Source organism: Bombus huntii, chromosome 6 (genome assembly GCF_024542735.1).
Source record: "Bombus huntii isolate Logan2020A chromosome 6, iyBomHunt1.1, whole genome shotgun sequence".
NCBI classification, from domain to species: Eukaryota; Metazoa; Arthropoda; class Insecta; order Hymenoptera; family Apidae; genus Bombus; species Bombus huntii.
This window is the reverse complement of record NC_066243.1, coordinates 14,609,467-14,634,867: the sequence shown is the minus strand read 5'-3', so window position 1 is coordinate 14,634,867 and position 25,401 is coordinate 14,609,467. Positions and strand designations below refer to the sequence as shown.

Sequence of the window (25,401 nt, the reverse complement as noted above, 5' to 3'; positions counted from 1 at the left end):
TGTATATTTCACGCGAGCATTGTAATTTTCAATATTGACTGAAATATTCGTACGAGAGATGCAGCTTGAATTTTATTAAAAAGAATCTTGATATTTCATGAATAATAGCCAAACGATTAAATTGGAAATCGTGTAATTACCATGTTACTGTTTTATCACGATTAATCTTTACTTCCAGCGGATACTCACTTTTTACCGATATGCTAGTGAGGTCCAGTTCCATATCCTTGAACAAGGAGGACGATGAGTACGTCTCCTTCGCGATAATGTCTTCGATTGTGTCCTCGACGTTCGTGATCGATCGCGGTATCTTTCTTCTGTCCAGATATATCCTGAAGAACACCTTTAGAATACCGCTTTCGAATTTGTCTATGATCGTTTGTTTGTAAGCTGCGCCGAACACGCTTCTTCTAAATAGTACTTCGAACTGAAAATTACCAAGGAATTTTCAATTATTGGTTCTTTTATTTGCAAAAGATAATTTACATAATCTTCGCAGGATAGAATTCTATTTATATGAACTTGTCGAGGAACAAACAATTTACGACTCGAGTTTCATCGAGTACTCGTAGATAATCTTTAAGAGATCAGGAAACGGAATTTATACTAATTTCTATAAACGGAGTTCATGTAAACGGAGTTCTAGAAATTACTATAACAATTATCATCCTTACTATATTCTTATATTTTCGTTCCTTTTCACGGAACACCATACTGGTATTCAGCTTCAACATCGGATTATATTTCTCACCCTTAGACACCCTGAACATGCAGGAGAATCCAACGATCGCTGTAAATATTATCGCAACGAACGTTACTGATATTCATTTTCTCATTAGCAATTAATTTTGTTACAAACGAAGAGAAATTATGTTTTTTCGAATTTTATATTCCATTGTACGTTAGATCGGCGCTTACCATTTTTCGAATCCGTCCGAAGGGCTGAAAAACAAAATTCATTCGTTCATAAACATCTTTCGGTTCGATCGATATTTAATGCAATTGTTCTTACGATAGATCGCTACGAGTAACATAAACACGCCAACGAACCTCCCATCCATAGCGCAAGTCCTGCAATCGCGAACACCGCGATTAATACCAACATAGCAGAGATGATTAACATCGCACTGCCGACTTTCCATGTACTGTTGCCCCTTTGTTTCTTCGTATGTTCAGGCGAGACTCTGGACCACGTGGACCGCGGTGGTAAATAATAATCATTCTGCAATCGAAGAAGAAAACATAATTTAACAGCTATGCACCATAGTATCGATAACGAACATTTTCATAAAAGCGGATGATACGATATCAATAAGATGTTACGTCCGCCAACACATTTGCGGCTTATTAAGCGCAGCCAGCTGTTTCCTCGATACCACGTATTTAAGTAGAACGTATTTATCGAGCAACTGGTCGCTGTTATTCAACGATTCGATAATCGGAACGCGTAATAAATTTAGTCAGCATCGTACAGCAATACGTAGTAACGGTATTGGAGTCGAGAAGGAATGTCAAAAAAAAAAAAAAAAAAAAAAAAAAAAGAAAAAAGAAGAAAAAGAAACAGGAGAATGTTTCCAAAGTTAAGCACGGCGAAACAAACCGTGAAAACTTAGTGCTATATCGCTTCGTTCGACGATCCAGCGAATGTGATATGATAATTGGAATAGTCGTGTGCGAGTCAATAACGATGATTTAATATGATTTTGATCATAGTGCTGGGTCCTCGATATTACAAGTGCTACAACAATCGTCTAAAACGTTGCTCATCAATTTTTCTGCATTCTCATTTCGATAGATTGTGTAATTTGTTAGGAATATTGGCTTCTATCTGTGTCGAAGGTACATCGTGAAAAACACTACGAGTTCGCTGTAATCGTTATTACTATTATTATGATTCTATTCGCCAGAAATAAGCGTTGTCTGTCAAGGTCATTCGAAGGTCATGAAACAGTACAAAGCGCGTACTAATATTCATTTGGATTTCTATTCCATCCGTGCCATTTTGCACAGCACCGCTTGGTACATTAAGTTTACGATATAACGCCTGATATAATCGTTACCTTTGCTCGTCGTACATTATCGTTAATCGTTTATAATAAGAGCTAGAACGTTCCGTTTAGAGAAACGATGATGATTTTGAGAATATACAACTTGTCTGTAAAGATCGATTTAAAAGTACCTCGGTAATACCACGGTTAGCGTGTTTCGACGAAATGAGAAGAAAGAGAAGAAACGATACGAAACTCTATTCAGGACACTATACTATTTCATTCGTAGAAATTTACACGACTCATCGTGTATAAGAAGCGTTAAAAATGTGATCAGGTTACGAACGTACATTCCAATTGCGAGGAAATAAAATTTATGCGTACGCTGGCATACATAATCGAAGTCAAGGCAAAGAAAAAAGCAGTTGGCTCGGTCAGTGGACCAACCAGCCAGCTTCGCGTTATTCTTACCAAAGTCTGAAGAATGGAAAAACGCATCCGTGCAATGGAACATGCTGTAACGTTCGTCACGGTCCGTTGCGACGCGAGATTTATCACAGAAACCATGCGTGAAATCACCGAATCAACGTTCGATACACGCGAGAAAAAAAAGGAAAAACGTCTCGAAGAACACGTTTCGGGTTAATTATTTACACTTCGCCACGATAATGATTGTTCAAAGAGATTGCGATATTTCTCTTTTCACCCGTCTGTCGCTATTTTACTGTCTATACGTGCAACAATCGTAGTCTGTTATTTCCATAGGCGATAGAAATTGTAGTTAAATATAAAGAATCAACTTGCAATTAGAGCGGGAAAAATGCATGCAAGTGTCGCGACGATCGATCAATTGTTGATTAATTGGCCGTATCCGGCCAACGATGTGTTAAGTACACGTGTGGGTACGCGTACGAGATGTCGAAGGTCGCGTCTATAGAAATAGCTTTTAACATCTGTCACGATCTCGCGGTGATTCAACGCAGCTTGACGCTGATGCGAAGTTAACGACTTGATCGAGGGTGAAAAATAATTTCACGCTCACGGAGTACGATAGAAACTTCATGGCCGTGCGGGATGGACAAGTCAATGTGTACGCCGAGGTCGTTGCCTTTAAAAACGGGCAACCGAATCCCCGAACAGCACGCTCTGACGCAATCTGAATATCATTATCCCATAGGATACGTTCGATCCTTTGTTTTCGTTCAATACTATCAACCGCATACGGCGGCTACAAATTGGTCGATGGTAGCGCAGCGAGAGAAAACGTGACTGTCAATTTCAATTTTTAATTTCCTCCGATGATTCATTCGGATGACGTCTCTGATAATTCGCGACAGGTATCGTAAATCAAACCCTACAATTCCGATTTTACGTTATCCGACTAGAAGCGAGAAGCACAGGTGTAAGAAGGTTTGTTCTAGCCCTCGTTTGTCTCTCGCGTCCATTTAACGAAGAAAGTTTCTCAGGTGATTTCGAGCCAGTTCTTCAGCAAGTTACGAAGGCCAATGTTCGAACACGCCGTTGAAAGACGATCCCTTTGTCCCTTTGTTGCTTGTCTTCCGTGTCAGGGGACAAGAAATCAATCCTCGATGATTCCAGGTTCGTCTTGCAAGATCGAAGGATCTTATTATCGACCAAAGTCTTGGAAGATCGAACCGAACGCTTTTCCTAATACCATGGCAAAATTCTGTCCAACAAATTACGCTATCGCGTTACCGATGGACGTAATCAAACATATCCGACCGCTAACGCTATCTCACCTGGTCGATCGCTGCAGGCTCTGTGTTGACTAAAATCGCGTATCGAGCACAGGATCGAATGCCAGGCGTCGCGTGTACGATTAGATTGCCGGTTTGTTCGGCGAGTCGAATTGAAAATCCCGAGGCGGGGGAATGCCGCGTTGCTGGATGCACCGTTAAGGGTTCATCCGATGTGGTGATTCGGTGGGAAGTATCGTGCAACCATTCTGTCTGCTCTTTTTTCGGAACAACGACCGCGCTAACTGCACGCGTGTTAACGCCGCGCGAGTCATCAAGATGGTCACGTATACGAAGCCACGCTTCGAGGCACAAGTTTGGAGAGAATCGCGATGCACAAGCTCTGCGATGCTCTGCTTTCGCACGCGAAGCGACGAGAATTTTCCGCTTTAGCGGACGATCTGCTCTCGCGATCTGTTCTTACGATTTCGACGAGGACGAAATATTTCCTCGTCTTGTCGACGCACAGTTCACGCAATTTGCCACGCTTTTCCGGTAAAAGATCACGATATTCGGCCATTCGTGGAACAATTTCTCCGAAACGCGTTGACCCCGACGCGCGAATGAAATCCGACAGCTCCGAGGGAAAATTGGTTCGAACGCGTGTGAACGACAAAGAGAGAAATTAATTATTTACCTTTTCGTCTCGTTGATGTTTCGCTTTACCATCGTGTCAATTTCGCGGACATATTGGTCGCGAAAACGAGGGGCGGATGAGGCTTAAACGGCAAACACCGATCGGTAGACCGTCGACTTTTATGCAAATCCAAAGATGCAAGCTTTGCACTTTGCTAACTTGGAGTGTTTCGACGATCAGGCGTGCGAGCGTTGTTTTGAACTCTGCACGCACAAAATAGCGTCATTCCTAATAACACGTTGTTTCACGGTGGTACGTTTGAAATAACAACAAAGCTCCTATTATGTGTTAAACGACGCACGGTGCGTTCGCAAGACAAAGAGTTAGCGGGAAAGACGCGGAGGAACCGTTGCGGCAGGGCTGCGGGTTCGTAAAGGTCCATTCTTTACCGCGTTGCTTGATTTATCGCCGGCTATCTTTTTTCATTAGCATCGCAGAACAGGAGAGAAATGAGAAAAATTCAGCGGACGAAAATTCTTTATTTCGACCACGTGAGATCCGATTTAGCATACAGAGCGTGGGATGTTTATCTCGTAAATTTATTCGCGTTTAATTCATAATCAGCGTATTTCCTTTTCTCGGCATCTTTTTCGACCGTTTCGACCTGTTCTGATCGAGCCTTTGATCGGAAATTATCGAATCCGCACCGTCTTTAAGACGATCGTCGAATTAAATGGCAGAGCAAACCGCGCAATCGATCGACGATGCTGATTTATTCGATGCTCGTTGACAATGAGTCAGCTCGTCGCTATGCTCCAGATGATAGTGATCGACGAATTGGGTCAGCCTGCTTGGGAACCTTACGACGGTATTTTCATCGCGTTTGCATAGAAACGCCGCAGGTACAGATGAAGAATAGGTAATCGGCACGTTGATTGCTTCATGGAAATTTCACTTATTGCTCGTAACGAAACTGGCATGTTTTGTCTTCTTGTACGGTTCATTAGCGTCTTGATAAAAACATTCTGTTTCGACCAATGGCCTTCTGTCCGAGGCCTGTTCGTCTATGTTTTTTCTTCTCCAAGATGTTCGACGTGGTCGAGGGACTTCTTTTGTTAGACTTATTTCGCTATCCCCGAGAGTATTTGCTTACGACGATAGGATTCTATTAGGAATTCGTAGCCGCAAAGTTCAAAGAATTCTTGCGCGCTTCTCTCGCAATTGTTTTCCTATTCTTATCCAAACGCGATTAAACAAACATTTTCGCAGACTTACGACTAAACCGACTCGAATTCAGAATCTACGACAGCCAATTAAAGAAAAGAAAGAAAGAAAGAAAGAAGAGCTAATTAGAGAAACAATTACGCGTTCAGTCTACTTTTATTCGTTAATTACATCAATATTCATCCTGCTTTTAATCGATACGAAACGCACTTCTAGGGGCGAAGAGGATCGATGTTCTAAATTAAGCATTCGGAGAATTTTCTCACAGAGCCAATTGACCGGTGTGTAGGTCGTTAGCTGTTGCAGCGACAAAAGAGCCGTCCAGAGAGAGCTATGCAATTTCCGTCGAAGGACGAGGGTTTGTCGGCGACTCGCACAAGGCAGAGAGCGAGCCCGCCGTTAGAATCACCATTATCGTCGACAGTATCGATGTTCGTTTGGCGTAGCCCTGAAAAGGCCTCCGCAAAGAGAAACCTGAATGTTTGCCTTGTTACAAAGAAATACGTCGTCGCCTTCAGGGGCTTTGCGCCTTCTTCGAGCTTCGCTCGACGTTAAATGCTTAACGAACGTCGAATTTCATTCACCGCGTGCAACAGGTGTCTCGGTAGTTTCAAGATCTTCATCTATTCGTATCCGCTTACCCTCTAAGTATAACAAGATATCAATGCTCTCTCATCAACAGGTTTCCAACTTGTTATGAAACCACTGATCCACTTCTTCCATCAACTGTACGAACGTTATTTTTCAAATTCATCTTGAAACTGACCATTCGTAGATAAATAACGAATTATCTTACAACTTAAGTGTACAGATCATCAACTTACAAGGCGCGTTTCTTGAAAATCGATCAGCGATCGACTACGGTAGTCGTGTACGATGAAATTGAAAAATTGTGGAAAAATGGAGGCGATCGGTTTGGCTCCTGAAAGCCTCGAATAAATTACAGACTGACGAATTTTCCACGAGTTACCGATGAATATCTACAAATATTTCCTTCGAATTCACTGGCGTAAAAGTAGATCGTTAGCCGGAAATGAAATTATCCTTTTAGAGGAGAATCGAGCGAGTCGATTGAAATCGCGTTTGCTCGTTTGTCGGTGCAGATCGGCGCTTCTCTTAATGGAACGCCGGTGATTTTCCATCGGCCATTCGTTACTCTCTCGTTAAATATTTCTCGATACACGAACACGCGAGCTGTAAGAAAAATTAGCCTCTACTTAAGTCACGTTACCGAGCATGTCCAACTATGTGGATCACAAACCGTGGTAACAGCTAGACGATTCCTCAGAAGGCTATTAAAGCCGAGCTACCGCGAAAGTGCGTTACTACGACTAAAACGTAATAGTCTGTACCCCGGAAGTTAGACCGAGTCACCCGCCCACCGTATACGCCATGTTTCTGTCTATAAATTTTGCAGAAGCTCGGTACACGTTCAATTAAGACTGGAGGCGTCACTCACGAACCAGAACCTTCCACGCACGATGGAACTGGCTGAATTTCCGCAATTATTACATTGTGGCATAACAAATATCTCTTTTAATAACTTTACCTAGACCAGCGATAGCAGTAAATCAGGTAATAAACATCTTCGTATAATTTCTGAATTTTCTGCCGTGTCGGATAACTCGTAATCTCTAAAAGCATCTCGTGAAATTTTATTTCTTTTATTTCTATCAAATTTCTTGATATTATATCAGGGCCTGATTATTTATTAATATTTATCAAAGTCGGGAATCCAGGACTTATAAAATTTCGTCGATAATACCAGGGTAATAACAAATTAAATCCGGATAACAATTAGCCAACAATTTTTCTCATTTGTCGTAACGATCGACGATCGACGAAGTTTTCCCTGCGTTCAGTTTCGGAAGAACGAAAAATTCTCTTCGTTACGGCGAATAATCGAGGAAAAGGCATCTGTTTCTCGCACTCTGAAACGCATTAAATTCGCGGAAATGTTCAAATTGAAACAAGTTATATTTCCACGAATACCTTCCATCTCGAAAACCACGCTCGTTATACCATACCACGCTACGATCTAATAATTTTGTAGCTTTTTCAGTCGCTTTTCAACGTCCCTGTGTTCGTTTATCCCCGAGATGATTAATGACATCTCGTACCGGCCATTGAATACTACCGGTGAATCGAAGAATTTTGTTTGGCCAGCTAAGGATGCGCGCACAATTTCTGGCCGCAAAGAAACAGAGAAGCAAAACGAGAATCCCTGATCGTTATTGCTTCACTTAAGACGGTTGTGCGTGAAATACAGAGGATCGGGAAGATGAACCAATCGAAAGACGATCTCATACATCATTCCGCTTATCGTCGGATCAACGCGGCACCTTTAAGTCATCGCTTCGCCAACATCATAAATCACGGAACCGATGAAAGCCGATAAATCGAATGGACTTGGTCCCGTGGCTCTATAGAAGTAGCATTTAACGGTAACGGTATTAATAATGGGCAAATTTTTCTGGCTAAGTTCAAAGTAGCCGTGTTGATCAGTCGCGTTGATCAACAGTCGCGTTACACGGCACTGGTATCGCCTGAGTGTTAAATATTATTTTATATTTACTAGACTGCGACCGTTTGTGCATTCGCGGAAGAACCTTAAAAGCGTACAGATGTACAGATCGCGCGTATTACGATCGTTAACCAGTTAGCTGTCGCGAGCTGTTTGGAAGCTGTGAAAAACGTGTAGCTAAAACGTGTCAGGAAAAATAAGCGACGACAGAAAGTAACGCGGAGTATGCGTGGCTGCTAAAAATACAGAATCGAGTTGCAACGAGACGATCGTTTTATTTTTTAATCTTATCACCGACGAGGCTCGTCGTGACACGAAACATCGCCGTTTCTTCGCGACGAGTATACTCGTCGGGAACAGCCAACTGGTCACTGGCTGAGACGATATCTATTATTAGAATTTCAACTCTTGCGCGTGGAAATTAATCACGGTCGAATCAGCTGTCGGATATCAGGTACCTAGTCGACGTATTAATATTTGTGCACGATATCACAAGTTCCGTCATTTTTCAGGCTGTCTTATGTCGGATCGCGCGTGTACTTAGTACGCGTAGAATATACAAGCGGGAAGAAAGAAACGAGAGAGCAGAAGATAAAAGAGGTGGATCGTTGCAGGTGCAACTCGTGCAATGTGCACGCAGGTGCGTGGACCATGACCTGGGCGGAGTCATTTCGCGGCCTTCGAAGGGGCGGCACGAAGGAAACGCGACGAGAGAAGATGCGTCCGCGGGTGCAAAGATCTCTCAAGGTCGGAATCGTAGCTCTCGTCCTTGTCTCGCTTAATGAGACTCCTTAGAAACGCGAACGTACGTTCTACAGGTGGATGTACAGGTTGTAACGAATGCACAGTGCCGAAGCTTGCGATCGTTCGACGCTCCAGAAAAGGATTGCCACCGATAAAAGTCGAAATCCAATGTCCAAAAGGCTGTCCTCTTTTTTCTCGGCTATATCTTTTACAGCAGGTATGCTACACGTTGTAAAATAAGAGATTCGGATAACGAGCGTTATCATCTTCGTTGCGTGTTGGCCATTTGCAATGTATTTGCCATTGCGGTATGGTAAGTATATTTACGTTCGAAGACTTCGAGTTTGGTCGATGAAACTTTACGCAATCGTGTGATTACGGCCGTGATTACATAAAATTAGTATGAAAATCGATTTTAAGAAAGTCGAAAGTACGCTAAAAGTATTTTAATCGAAGAAGGAAGATATCAAAGTAATTTCATTTGACCCATCGGTGGGTCGGTGTACTAAACACGATTACAAATTCCACGTGAAATTACACGTATTATGCGTCTTTTGACGGTGCACCAAGTGGCGTTTATGTTGGCGAAGGTTTCGCGTTTCTACGTATACCTGCACGTTCTCCCTTTATCCGGCAACGGAGCTGATCCCCAACAAAGAGGAAAAGTAAAGAGAAGAGGCAGCAAAAAGTAGACCGATCGAGACCTGGCATTTTTCTGCTAAAGTACTCGCTCCAAGCCCCATTACAGGCTGCCTGGATAAATATAGACTCGGTGAGTTAGCGAATACCTGTTAAAAATAGCAGATTCTCTTTCTTGGACCAAGATTTTATGCTTTCGCTCGCTGATATTATAACGTACGTACGTGCGTGTGTATCGGTCTAGGAGTAAATTGAAATTTTGGCCAAGCGGGGCAGTCTTTTATGGCGGCAGATAAATGAATTACGATCACGAGTCACGGTCTGGAATTAAATAGTTACGGCTTCATTATGAAATCAACGTGAATGACTAAAAGAACAGTTAGTATGCGATCGAGTATCTCGCTACTTTTGATTCATGGCAGAAACAGTAAATTCGTAGAATACAAATTAGTTGGCTATTCGGATCTGAACTAACGTTAATTAATCGATACGACGAAGCGACGTTACAGAGATCTCGTATCAATCTCCTAGCGAAAAAGCACAAACGAGCAGAATTTTGAACGATCGATACCGCATCGTCGTGAAAATTATTCTTTTCGATATTACGAGTGAGTTTCTTTCTTATCACAAATAAACGAGAACAATCGCAATGAAAATATATTTCGTTGGAAGTTGTTTCTATGCTTCGATTTAAACCTTATCATCTACTGGCAACCATACAAATACCCACTAAATTCGAAATCACGAACGTTGCAAGGCGTTTAAAGGGATCTCTCGCTTATGAGAGATTACGATCTCGTTGGCGCGTGTTCAATCGCCGCAACCGTTTGTCGCTACGTGTCCAACAACAATTTCCCATATTCCCTAGACACGTCACGTTCCCAAGTGAGTATATCGTCCCTGTTGGACCACGAACAGAACTCGGATCGGGGTAGCAGATAACATCCGCGAAGAATTCTCAAAGAAGACACCCTTGAGAATTATATTTTTCTTATCTCCGACGACTACCACCGTACGATTAAGTAAATTGCCTACTCTTGTTTTTCTATTCACGATCGCTCTTCAATTTATATATCCATAATTCTATATTTAATTGCTCCGATTTGAAGTGGAATATGCTGTTCTCCGATAACGACGAAATTCATCGTTTTATTTCAACGTTTCATCACGGCCGACCGTGACACACGACACGCCTATCGAATTAAACTTCGATAAAAATGGATCTATTTTATATATCGAAAGTCAAATTCTCGTTAATGAAATAAGAATGACATGGAAAGCTATACCGAATTCGACGATCGTTCAATTCCATGTAAATACGCTGTTGTAAAATTTCCGCGTACGTCGCACTGCGACGACCGAACCGAGTCAAGCACTGCGACAACAACGTCCTTGTTCGAGGAAGACTCGACATCTCGACGACTCGAAATTATTCGTAGTTGCGAGGCGAGAATGGTCGTCCGACCGGATACGGGTTCACCGAAACAGGAGACCGGAAGTACGCGTGTGATCCTCGAATGCTGGCAACGATCGAGAATTTGCATGTACGTGCTACCATCGAGGATCACGTAGGACACTGGACGTTAATGCGACGAAGGATTTTCCAAAGGTCTCGCCTTCTCAACGAAGACGAATTATAAATAATGCAATAACGCGATAAGTCTGATGTTTTGAGAAACAAACAGCTGCGGCTCGCAGCAGCTTGTGAAAAAGAGCCCGCGCGCTGCTTCTTTTTATACGCGCTGCATTCAGCTTCACCTTGCAGAATGTCGTAAGTCTTGATTTCATTGAGGAAGAAAGTGAACTGTTTGTACGCGTGTCTGTTTCAGCTCACGGTGTTCCATTTTGTCGACAGCGTTCTCTCGGTGTAATTACTGAAATCTTCTCGTTAACGCGAGCACGCGTCACGTATGACGACACCTTTCCTCGCAATTAGAGTGTGTCCGACACGAGTCGTCTCGGAAGATTCAGATATTCGAAGAATTAAGGACATCGATCAACGATTCGAAGCGAACGACGCAAGGTGCGAGCGTTCGCGTTAAATCTGATGATTTCTCGAATTCCTAAGACAAGATACACGATCGTTTCATCGTTCGTTGAATTTTCTTAACTTCCCGATGGCGAAGATCGCTCGATGTTCTCGATCGAAAGCTAGAAACACCCAGTACAGGCTGGAGGATCGTTTAAAAAGAAAGAAAAAAAAAAACGAGTATTCGTGAAATTACAGTGTTTCGCCAGTTTCATTCAAGGAGGAACATAAATTGCAGCTTTTCGAACGATATCCTTCGCGAGTCAATCAACGAGGCCGCTATTTTCACAGATCTTGAACCGTTAACTCGGTTCTGACGTAACAACAACATAATAAATGCCTCCACCCAATGGCCATATTAACTGAGCTATCGCTCAACGTATGGATATTTCTCATGACCTTAAACCGGTCGTGAAATTTCTGTCATTTAATCGTCGTAACTTGAAATTTTCCAATTTTCTAAACGAGACATTAAACTACGAGAATAGGTTGCTTGTTCGAAACGAGAGAAGCGGGCATCGAATCGAAGAGAAATATTTCAGTTTCACGAAAAAAGTTCGATTATTTGCGAGACGTACGCGTCACAAGTGCCAGAACAGCGGAATTCTCGAAACGAAAATTGTTGTTGTTTCAGGTTCGATTCGATTTCCATATCAATATACAACCAGAACGAACTGATCGATACGTATTTAAAAAGCAACTGTACTATCCTCGTACAACTATACGAATCACGAATCATCACAGCGAATTATCACAGTGGCATATTAAAATATCTCAAAGTATGTTCACGTGTCTCGGATCGTTAAGTGGTTTCTAAACCTAACAACGTAATAAGCGTTTCCACGAAATACGTATTTAACCGAACCATCGAACACGTGGATCGCTTCGTGATCCTCGACACTTCGAGTCTGAATAGAACGCGAACAAAAAGGAATACAGACTGCCCTATGTAAAATGGAATCACGTTAACCGTGACAGGACCGTGAAGGAAAGGAAAGGCTCGTAACAGTTTTGGTTCGAGTTGGTTTGCTTCTAAGTAAAACGGAAAGGCGGTACTGGAGCTCGCGGCGGTACGCCTCTTCTTGATTTACCACGAACCGGAAGATACCCGAGACTCGCAAGATCGTGATGTATCACGTTGGGTTGACCTTCTGGGTCTCTCAGGACCTCGCTGCTCGGATTCAGGATTTCCAACCGGGGCTCGGGTCACCCGGAAATTTCTACACCGCGTATCTTATGCTACGGTTATATTTCATGTTATGGCTTTTGGAAATACGATGACGTCGGTACGGTCATCTCGATAGGAAGTGAGCGACGCTGCATCGAATCTTGGCTTATCTTTGTATCGTCGACGTTTTCTTATTTCGATCGAACGTATTTCTGAATGCGGACAATCGCATACCTTTGTACACGTGATTAAAGAGATTCGACTACGTCGCGTAAATTTCATACAAATTACATCTGGCAAGCGTAATATTTATTTTTTTGAAAAATGTTAAACGTCCAACGAATTGGTTCTATTTCGTCAACTATCGAAAAGATCGCGGACGACGCGTTCGCAAGGAATTTGTACGTTAATCGTTCAAATATGTATTTTCACCAGTCACTGTATCTAAATGTCACGAGATAGTTCCGAAGTCACGTTTAACTCACGGTCACCGCGTACGTCGATGAAACTTAATTACGTCTACGATATTAGAAATTGAGCCGAGATTCCGACGATCCATGGATCACGGTTGGCTCTGTAATTATATTACAGCGATGAGTCGTCTTCGATGGACCTTCGATTATCTAGGATTCTTTCGCGTGTATGCGTGCACGTGTAAATCTACGCCATCGATTAGTTCTTCATCCTCCGGATATAATTGTTGTTCACGTTGGCATCGTTGAAAAATTGCTGATATTATCGACGCGCTATTATATTGTTTGCAGTCTTCTAGCTCCTATACGCATTTTCAGATTGCTTTCAGTGTCCGCCGATCACGCTAATCACGATAATCTCGTCTCATTACGGCATTAATGAGTTACAAAAAGTTTCGTGTAACGCGTCACACATTCGTGAAACCATTATGCCGAATACTTAAATACTATGATGGATCGCTGTACGTAGACCACAAGTCAGGGCCTCGTAAATTGGGTCCGTTGAACCTAACTGTCCATCATTATGGTGATCACGGCTAGACAAAAAGGAAGGTCACTGGCTGCCTTCGTAGTCCTTTTTTTCATCCTTCTACCGGCTCCCTAACGAACAGATCTAATTATATCCTGGCTTAACCAGTCTCCGACACAATATTATCGGAGATATCGACCAAGACGTAAAGGCGGCTAATCGAGGATAGTTAACGCAATTTAAATATCGTTTGAATTTGTTCGCTCGAAATTGACTCTTTTCTTCCGTTTCTTTGCCTAATTAACGGACACTGATGGTTTTAGTTTCCGTCGGAGCGAGCAATGATAATTTACCGATGTTAGGCAAGTTGTTTCATTTCAGAGAAACGATAATTCTCGTTTGGAGAGGGAAAAAGAAATGGATGTTTATCTAAATAGAAACGAATGTACATATACTTAAGATTAAACGGCTCGCATTATGCTTTATAGAGGAGAACTGTAATTAATATAAGATTCTTAATTACACGAGGCATCTGCGTATAAATATAGGATGGTCGGTGATAAGTGGAAAATAAACGAGTTAATTCGGATAATGCAATTACATCGAGTTACGTTTTCCATAAATCCAGCTGTCTTGAAATCTTCAATTCCAATCTAATCTCTCATTCACGTATCGAAGCGCAGTTTTATATAAAATATATCTCTGATATCTTCGCTAAACGATTAATTCCCTAATAATAATAGTAATAATTATCCGTACTAATAAGTAAAACTCGGCCTCAAAGTAATTTTAATAATCGAATTAATCTATATATATTTCCCATCATTTTCTTCATCGAATAAAATCATAAGCGGCATAAGCGATCGAGCGTAAATGGCTCGCAGGACGAAGGCGCAGTCCTCGCCTAAGCTCGTGCGTGAATGGAGGATCGCGTGTGCGCGAAGATCAAGATCGTGATCGCATAGCTGCGTAACGATCAATGCCAATTTCTGTGGTCGAGGTTGTTCACGCGCGTTTCGCGTGGAAAATTGGCAAACGCCCATCTCGTACCCTTCCACGTAGCGACGTAGGTGTTCCTCGCGAACGTATCTCTTTTTTTCACGTTTCGACGAACACTCGGATGATCGTATCCGTACGCGGACGAGGCTTTCCACGTAATGAGCGCACGTCAAATGCAACACGCGAGAAGAAAGATTAGAACGTGTCTAGAAATGAAGTCAGCGAATTCTAATGAACTCTTTGCTCGTGGCCAATGCGGTTACATTCGAATCGCTGATTCATGCGTTCACGTTTACCAAGAGTCGCAGAACCTTCTGCAACGGCTGTTCCACTTGACATAATTGTATAATCTTAAGGTTTTACGAGGACGCTGGTCGAGATTAGTTGAGATAGTAATGGTGTAGCTTCGGTTAATTCTATCGGGAATACGTTATTTGATGCAACGAATCGTCTCTCCCTCTACCTCGTTTCGCTCCAGTCTTTCTACAATTGTAATATCCAGTAATTTGGCTCTTATCAACCACCCGAACTTTACACATCGTATTCTAAATACATCTGTGAATACTTTCATTCGCCAGAATGTCCGCGTCTATCCAAGTCGTATTTACATTACGTTAGTCCATGGAATTTACCTCATTTTAATCGCTCTAATAAATTTTGCAAGAAAAAGACCTTGACCGTTCTTGACGATCGATCCGTTTCAGTCAGTGTTACATAGAATCAGCGTTAACTAATTACCAGCATTACCTCAACACTCTTGGAATATGCCAATCCTATTTCTCTGCGAGAAAAAAAATACCAACACCGTGTATAAAGTAGTACGAATACTTTATACAGCGTACACTCCATACAAGATATTACAAATACTTTATACAGCGTAAGAAACTGCTGGTGTAAACATTTTCCTGGAAAATATCGAAAGAATTCGGCCATTGAACCGAACCGTTCAACCTTGACTGATCTCTACCGATCTATCCTTCCTTTTAGATGGCATTCTCGATACATCATTGTCCCTCCTTTCTCGCTCGTCGGATCTTCCACCGGCTGAATTCGTTTGGTATTCGAAGCGAAGTATGCCAGCGAAATAACAGTACCCAAGAGCCACGACGGAGAGCCGTGAAACGGTCCACCTCTTGCTGGTCCTAGCCGGCTGCCAGCTAGGTCAGTGCCACTTCGAGGATTTAGTGTCACTCGAGCTCGGTTACCGAAGCGTGCAGCCGAGAAAAATAAAGCAGGGGAACACGCCGGAATCGTCGCAGACACGAAGAGGCGATCAAGGAAACGTTCAACGATGATAATGGAGGAGGAGCTGGTTGGGGCATTGCGCGCAGAACAACAACGACGTTTTCGAACCACCGCGAGAATCACGGGGAGAGACCGAGAAGAAGATGAACGACAGCATTGTTATCATCGCTTTAATCACCGTCTTTGTTACCTTTCGTTCCCTTCCTCGAGAATCCTCCCGTGGCAGACGTTCCAAGAGTGTTTTTAAAAGACCGCTACGGCGAAATAATATTTATACTACCGCTTGCGAGTGTTATGCTGCCTCGAGTTACGTTTATAATGCTCGCAAGTATTTAGATCTATGTAGCGGGTTTGTGGTTACAGTGAATTTCATCGCACTCTACCGAAAACGATGATAAATCGATGCCAAATAGAAGACACTGGTTGTTACCTTAAAAACCTTAAAAGATGTACTATGATTCAAGACGATAATAATTATCAACTGTTTCGTAGTATTTAGATAGGTTCGCGAATTTTTACGGTTACGGTGAATTTTATCACGCTGTAGATTCACGATGAATTAACTTTTAAATCAAGACTGCCGACTATGTAATTCGGGAAGAAAGGAGAGACATCAAAGCGTGTTGTATTCGCGTGCATCGAGTATCAGCAAGATTAGGGGAAAAGAATTATCCTCGAGTTATTAGACATTAGGAACGCCGAGCAAGTAAGAATCATATTGCACTTTGTGCGAGAGATTATAAAAGTAAGAAAATTGACGTCGGTCGAACCGTAACGGATATCACGTTAGTATGTCGCAGCGTTTATGTGCGCACATATTGCTACAATAATAACTAATACAATCCTGTTCGCAGTAGCCTGAAATACGAGCAAGCACGCGATACAGCAACAAACTTAATTGCTACGGTAATAATTATCAATCAGACAATTCGCAAAGATGTATCTGCACTATCCAACAATTTTAAATACAACCAACTTAATCTAACTTTCCGAAACACCGTGTATACGTTGCGTTCGCAGGATGGTTATTGATGCGCTTGCTCGCCGTGTCTTTCGGGAACAATTTCCCGCCGCGTTTACATTGTATAACGCGACGGTTGACAAAGATGAAAAATCAGCCCGAGGATTATAGTCATTATTCTCGTTGCATTGCCGCGGCTGATAGCGATTTGTCTGGCGCTCGCGTTCCTACGGCCTCCCGGCGTCGACAAAAGGACCGGAGCTGCCTCCCTTCGCGCGTTCTTCGACGCGCCAACCTTTTGTACGATCGCGAATTCCCTTGACCGCCGGTTCGTTTGTAAATTATTAGCAAGGAACACGCTTATCGCCCTACGACCAGCCGCCGCGCGTATATCGGTTATATCGGTAAATCATAGCCGAGCCCTTTTCGCCTTCTATCCTCGATTCGTAAATCGTTGGTCGTGGAATCGTACGCGGCACCACGTAGCCTGTAATTACTTAAGCTGTCAGAGTATGATAGCTTAAGGACAATCGTAGTCTGCCGGTCGAGGTTGCTGACATTGTCGCGTGAATCGATACGAGATGAGTCAGCCCTAGTGCGCCAACATACACCGTAGTGGTTGTTCGGATTTGAGGAGCTCGCAACGACAACCAGGCAACTCCAACAAATAAATTGCGTTTGTTCGAGGACAAAGAACGCTACAGGTTTCACGTTCGAACGACTAGAAATTTATCTAGACTCTACTTTCGGATTTAAGACATCGTTTACGCATATATATCGTATATTGCGTATAATTCGTATATCGAGAATCCAAGTAGCGATCGTTGTGCTTGCGATATAAGACGGAGAAATTGATGAAAAACGGGGGTTGGTCGATTTGGTTTCGCGGAAGGTTCAGATCGTAACTTTACGAGACGTTGAACAGAACTGCGATGCATTCCGTAGGAAACGAAAACGAACACCTTCTCGACGTTTACGCTGTTACGCTGGACTTGAAAAGGAAAAGTAGGAATGCATCGAACTCTGAAACAATGGTGTATCTGTTGCTGCAGGGTCAATGGACATAGCAGTGCCAAGCACGCGTGTCTTTGACCGGAATGACACGCAGAAGTGGTATATGCTTTATCTTGATGCGTGGAAAAGCCGTAATTGCGTTGCACGATTTTAATTGCACGACGTCCACTTGTTTGCAACCTGTGATTTTAACGGAACACCGCGCAGGTAAGCGGACAACCGATGGGATAACGTATGCATTCAAATTAACGTGAAAAAATTAGCAGAGAATCGGCAATTTTATCTCGGCGGCTGTTCCTTCCTGCGAATGTCGCGCGTTAATTCGCATTCGGTTCGTGTCGCGTTCGTTTCACAGGTAGAAAACGATTGACAGCGTGGAGAACTTTATCGGTTGTTTCGCGGTTTAGCCGCGAATAAATGCGCGCTAATCGCGATGTTTGTCGTTTGTCGGCGATTCAACAACGGTACTAACGGGGCACGAGCAATCTGTGTCGTACGATTAGGAATGTTTGGTGAACCGAGCAACGATATTTGGAGTCGATAAAACCAACGTGGACAGACGATACGAGCGATTAAGCGCGAGTTAATGGACGCGCAAAGTATTTCACGTGCTCGACAGAGAATTTGGACACATAATTGAGATAGGTATATCGAAAAACAAACGTACGAGATAGGAAATATTAGAAGAATATTTTACAAAATTGTTTCGCTTATTTTTCAAGTATGTAAAATACTTATCGGGCACGTTAAATGATGTCTTATGTAGAATTTAGGACGAGATTCGTTAATTTGGAGTATACAAAGGATTGAAGATCGATCTTTTTTAAATAATGAAAATACATATTTTCTGGACGATTTGATAAAATGACGTTTAATCGGTTCTCTTAGAACTAAACGCGTTGATCTTGTCGTGAGATTTCCTGCAATTTTGTTCCATTAATAATGACTTTATCATAGGATTAATATCATAGGATGTTTGTCGTACGAAGGATGGTCAAATGTTCAATGTTACGAGTAGGTATCATACTTTTGTTACTGCTGCATTCCGATGCAGTCGATGCGTTTTTGTACCTTCAAATTTTTGCATAAATGCATAAATATTCATGGTTTGCACGTAAGAAGATCAAACGCAAATATCCAAGAATCATGGACGAGAAATGCGCATCTTGCAGCGAACAGTACAACAGTGTCTCTTCTCTCCGGCGTCCTTCTAACTCTGAATGCATTCATATTTTAGATGCTGGCATAGAGTTGCACGCGAGAGAGGCGTATGCTCGACCGAGGATAGAAGAAGGTATGGAAGTGGCAAGGAAAGGCGTGTCGAGACAGTCGAGGAGAAAAGGAAAGAAGAAAGCCGAGGATCATCGTCATCTTCTCGCGATGCCAAGCGAGGCAAACTTATGTAACGCTTTCATGCAAGACAAGGCCAAGGTTTCCACGACTCAGACAGACGGCTCTCGGCTACACCTTCGTTCATAAGTGTTAGCATATCTATGGAAAATATTTTTTTTTCGTAGAATATATTTCGCATTAATTTCACGCAATGTAATTTACGAGATACAATTATAAAGGATATATTTTCAATTGTTACGTAATTGTGGGAAAATCGAAAACGTAAAAATGCACAGAATTCACATAACGATACAAACTACAAGTAGAGATGTCTAAAGATAGAGTATTCGTCCTACTATTTAGTACTATTGCAATTATTATCAAGTCAAATTTCTTTAACCAGTTAACCGCGTTCGACGTGCATACACGTCAGTGTTTGATTTTAGCTACGCACACCGCGATGGATTTCCGAAACTAAACTTCGTGGCAAACAGATTAAAAAGCAAGCGATTTCGTTTCGTTGTTAACTCGACCACCATGTTTGAAATTTTCCAAATTTCACTCGTCTGAACTGGTTGGAAGACGAAGAGACTTACGTAATTCGCTGGCTCGCTAGATTTTCCCATTCGGCAAGGGCTCGATTAACCGGACGTTAACTAAGATTTCCTTCCACTAAGTGCAGTTGCACGGTATCGTATTTTTACGATGAAGGTATTTAATAATTATAATGTTGATCGAACGATTCGTTTCGTAAATTAAATTAGATGAAATTAAATCAAAAATCTTAAATACGCGGTTTTGTGCGGATTTCCCATACTTATGAACGGAGGTGTACGTACGTGTGGTCCCTCTGCTTCATATTGTTTTATGCCACAGTCGGCGACGCATTTAATTACGTCTATCGAAAGAAACGTCGCGGATCTTGTTCGTCGGACCACCAAGATGGTGGAATTTCGAGTCAGGAGGCGGCTGCAACGCGTAACAGGACAATGCTCGATTGTATAATTTGGACGCGTCCTCCGTGGGGACGGATAACTTCCTTTGAGAACAGACCTTAGCCACCGTGTGTACCGTGTAATTATTTTCTGAGATCGTTGAAAATATAAAAAGGCTGTTCGCGCGAGAATTGTTTGACAAGGACTCGAAGGTTTCGTCCGGTTGATGTTTGTGGAGGTTTCAATGTCGCTGCTGTTAAGGTTTCTTAAGGTGTGTGTGTGTGTGTGTGTGTGGTTTAAAGCACCGAATGAAAAAATGATTTGCAGATCCTTTCGGCTAAATGTTACATCGACTTGGACACGTTTTATTTAAAACGAAGATTACGAATAAAGAAGACGATTAATTAATCCAATAAAAGTAATTGGTGGTTTAAAGCGGCGAATGAAAGTGATTTTCGGATCTTTTCGGTTAAATGTTGTCAAGACTTGGACAATCTTTATTTAAAATGGAAATTACGAATAAAGAGGACGATTAATTATTCCAATAAAAGTAATTGGCGGTTTAAAGCAACGAGTGAAAATGATTTTCAGATTTTTTTTTTTTTTTGGTTAAATGCCATTGACTTGGACACCTTTTACTTTAAAATGAAAATCACGAATAAAGAAGACGAATAATCATTTCAATTACAATAATTCCTGGCTTAAAACACCGAATGAAAATGACGACTTTGACATTTTTTTGGTTAAACGCTATTGGCCTGGACGCTTCTTACTTGAAATGAAAATTACGACTAAAGAAGACGATTAATTATTCCGATAAAAATAATTGGCGTCTTAAAGCAGCGAATGAAAATGGCTTTGAGATATTTTCGGTTAAACGCTATCGATTTCGACGCTTCTTACTTCGAATGAAAATTACCAACGAGGAAGACGAATAATCGTCCCAACGAAGGCAAAGAGTACATCTGAAAGCGAAGCCGCGTGCGAGCCAATTTCAAAATATTTGGACAAACGATTCGCACGTGATGAAGCTGCGTGAAAGCCAAGGAATGCAAAAAGAAATGTGGTACCGCGGAAATGTAGCTAATAAAGACGAACAGAAATGGATCCGCCACGTTTCCTCCTCGTAATTTCCAAATTAAAATCGACGTGCAACGGAACGACAATGGTGTCACAGCGCTTAAAGCTTGCAAGTAACGTTCCTCAAAAACAATGAAATTCGCACTTTACACGCGCAACGTTTTCAATACTCCGAGAAATAATTATGTTCGCTGCGTTGGAAGCGGCGGTACCTGCTACGCGTTTCCACGGAAATTACAGTGTAATTTAGTAACAATTTCAACCGTAATTATCGCACACAAATACCGCCCTTATTTTCAGATTTTACACGTCAAAAATTCACAGCGCAGCGTGTAGTTACACATTGTTCTTTGTTTTCTTTTTTCTTCTTTTTTTTCCTCATGCACGTTTCTCGAGGCGTGCGATTGACACTGAAAGCATTCCTTCTCGTTAGGTCCGTTATCGGCTCCTATCTTATCTTTCGAGAAGGTTTCCTTCCTTTTTCTCACTTTCGATGCTCCCCTTCGTCGCAGACAGTTTTTGTTCGCTTCGTCGGCTAATAACGGGAAACGGTGGAACGGAACAGGCATCGAGAAATCTTTAACGAGTTCCATGGAACTCGAGCGAGAACTGTTTTTGCTCCGTTATTCGTCACTTTTAGTGTCAATCGGTATTCGTGTCTGTTTCGTACACTGTCGCTTAAAGATTGACGCCAACAGCGCTCGTGTTCTTACGGTTTACGAAGAGGAATAAACCGAAGCATTTCAAATGTATCGGTTCGTTTCCTATCTCTGATAACGTCAAAGGGAAGAAACTTTTTCGCATTAACAGCAAACACGGACGATGGTAGTTACGTATCATCGAGTTACGTACCACTAGTGAAGCGACGATGATTGTCGATATTCGACAAAATATTTTTCTGTTGTTCCTTTATGAATTACGTTTTTCAATAGCATTTCCATTTTTATTATCGCGTTGTTCGCGGAATATTTATAACGATTAGTATTTTTATGTACGTGTTTACGTAATGCGCATTACGGAACGAACACGATACGTATATTAGCTTCTAATAAATTGATTTATCCGTGTACACTGCGATTCCAAATTCCTGGTACAAGTTAGTATACGACCATCATATTTAAACGTTTGGATTTTCCCTTCATAACTGCTCAAAAACTAATGGTCTAAAATGTCTGAACAATCGATTATGTATTGCATTATTCATCGAATTTTACTTGTGCTGCGCACGCTGCCTGTGAAACGGGTTTTCTTTTAATAAATGCAGTCACACTCCTCCTTCGTAAACTTAATGCGTTCGCCGCGATGCACGTCAGAATGATTTCCGGTACGGATCATAACGGAGTTGAAGTGTAAGCATCCGAATATCCGGAGACGGGTCTAACCGATGTCATGATTTTTTCGTATGTTTCTCATAGAGAAGAATTACATTCGATCTCTTCTATTTCTCCAACTTCGGATTTCTTACTACGTTATTTTTATAAATAGATCTCGAAATTTTTAACGGATACTTCGTACGTCCAACTTGAAATTAGTCTGTCGATACTTCGCAGTCTTTAATTCGTCAATGTTTCCCTTCGTTTTGTAAATTTGTCTGCTCTCGGATCATTTACATTTAGAATTTTCCCTTCTTTTTACACAGCTTTTTAACCATTTCACTTGTGACAATTTTGAATTCGATCGCAATTCGCTTTCAAATTTTCGTAGCTTAATTCCACTCGTGTCTCATCCGACGTACCAGATGCAAACTACCAGAAGAAAAATAAACTTCACTGTATGGATCGCCGAGACAGTCACCGTTACTTAACCAATTGTAAGTGTGAAACTACCTAAATGATACTACGATGACAGATGATATTTTCCGTGAGAGACAAAAATACTCGAATCAAAATATTTATAGAAGTATTTATAAACCAGAAATGGCCAAATCCAAAAGCATTGCCTTGGTTTACCGTTTTAATACGACGTTGTGATACGCGCAAATTTCGATCTCCTCTGCTTCGTATAATATTTAATTCCCCACAGATTCTTTCGATCCTAAATACTCCCACAGAAGCTAACTACTAGTATTATACTTTACGTAAACATTTCGCCTTTATTTTATATTCAATCCTGGCCTCCGATTTCGCGCAAATACTTGCATTTTTACACGACTCGATCTTTCCCATTTTGCGTCCTCCTTTTTCCCATTTCCCACTCGATCCACTTGGCGGCACAACGCCGGTATCACTCACCTGATAAGGATAAGCTGCTGGTCTGTAGTAGCTGCCGGTGTTAATCGCCGGGTAACTTTTGCTGCTGCTGCCACACATAGAAGCCATCTTTCATTGATTCCTCTTCGTTTCTCTTCCAGCACCAGTTTCTTGCTGCTCTTTTTCCACTCACGTCCAACTTCCACGGACAATGGGATCGCGTCGTCGCCGCCGTCGTCGTCGTCGTCGTCGTCGTCGTCGTCGTCGTCGTCTTAAACGTTTCCAGACGCGTTCATTGTTGGACACAGTTCCTTTTCTTCTGCAGTCGTCCGTGAACGATTACTACCGATTGTTAGAGAAAACAGAGGCGGAAATTTATTCGAGGGAAACGCGAGTGTTATACGCCTCCGCTCGAGCTGGAGATTCGCGCGCGTAGACACGCATAGGCCAACGATATGTTCGCGATGCCCGTGGTATTCAAGGTCACGGTTGTAGCACAATTTTTTTTTTTCTTTCACAGTCCTCAACAGTCCCGTTAAGCACAGTTGCCGATATATTCATACGCGACCAACGTATTTTTTCTTCTCTCGCTCTGTCTACCTTTTAATGGGTCGACCCATAAAAAACCAGTTCATTTTTCAGACCTGTTTTAAATGCTTTCGAACCACGCTGGTCCCATTTTTCACTCCGTTTGAAACGCAGAATCTCAGCTTCGATACCGATCACCAGAATCGTTTGCAATTAACATCGATCGTTTTCGATCGCTTACGATTGCCTCTGATCACTTTCCCTATGACTTCTCGCACGATAAACTCCTCCCTATGTCCGACGATCAACCGCTAATCCAACGTCTTTACCAAGAAATAAAGAAACTCTAAATTTCGATCACGCGGTTTATCCAAGCACCGCGATCGGTTCGATGTTTTCAACGACAAATTCATTCGCGATCGTTTAACCGATGTTCCTTTTGCTCGTCTCTCTTTTTTCTAATTTATAAGGAGCGAGTGTTTTAGCGAACGTAGGCAAATCGTTGAACGATAGATTTCGAAGAAAACGTATATCGTAGTTCGACGAGAGAGGATCGAGACGAGGCAGAAGGCACGCGGCACCACACGTCCTTCCTCCGAGACGGTTGACCACCGACTGACAGCAGGAGATCTTCACGCACCGCCGTTCTTCATCTTCATCCTTCCCGTTCGGCTAACAGGCACTGTACGCCGTTCATCCGACTTCTTCTTAAAGTCGAGCGAGTTAGCTTTGTCGGCTAGGCAACGCTTCACGCTACCTTACTTTTTGGCGGGTCCACCACCTCGTGGGAACCGAGCCGGACGCTACTTTTCTTCCTTTAATTTTCGTCGCTGTTTCGCTTCTTTCCCTGCCTCTCTCTTCTTCTTCTTACTCCTCTTCTTAGGCAAAAGCTGGATTTCTTCGTTCTTCTTGATTCCACCGCGTTCTTTCACGTCACACTCCACACCCAATTATATTTTTCCAACGTTAAAACCTCTCTTCAGTCTGCACGAAACACGAAGCGAGTCTCACCGGTACGTCTGATTTCTCGCTTCGGTTATTTCGTGTCGAACATTTTCTTAAAACGTCGCACGGATCCTTTCGTTTGCCGAAATGAACTGTAAGATGGAAATATAAAGATTCGAGGATCGCAGTGGCGCTGGGTTAAGCAAAAGGCAGATTTCTTTCCTTTTTTCTCTTCCCAAGCGAAACGTAAATTTTCGTTTCTTTTTCTTCTCTGTATTCCTCTCGGTCTTCGTTGTGTTTCGGGCAGCCAGGGTTCGTGCCTCACGGTCGCCGCGCCAATTTGTTCCGATTTCGTTGCGTCGCCATCGGAATCGACCCATTGCTCGCGAAAAGAGTCCCACAGACTCTGCGATTACGTTTACCTCGACGCTGCTCCTGTAATGAGAAAATGGCGTCCCGACGTCCGCGACTCGCGTTTAACGCTCGCGCGGAGATTTCGATACGCGATCAGGCGTAGTACGGACGAGGTGATTTCGATGCGCGCACGAGACGCTGCCTTTCAGCCGTCGAAATCCCCTCAG

At 42.4% G+C, this 25,401-nt stretch overlaps 1 protein-coding gene across 1 annotated transcript in view; it reads right to left on the bottom strand.

Moving 5' to 3' along the window:
* Positions 1-25,073, bottom strand: part of LOC126867117 (uncharacterized) — a 33,169-nt gene extending 8,096 nt beyond the window's left edge. The window contains exons 1-5 of the mRNA XM_050621297.1: positions 23,390-25,073; positions 1,051-1,222; positions 919-942; positions 675-790; positions 190-427 (exon numbers count right to left, since the gene is read on the bottom strand). Coding sequence (XP_050477254.1) covers positions 190-427; positions 675-790; positions 919-942; positions 1,051-1,222; positions 23,390-23,476 — 637 coding nt within the window. The 5' untranslated portion in view covers positions 23,477-25,073. The remainder of the gene's footprint in view (positions 1-189; positions 428-674; positions 791-918; positions 943-1,050; positions 1,223-23,389) is intronic.
* Between the last annotated feature and the right edge of the window lie 328 nt (positions 25,074-25,401).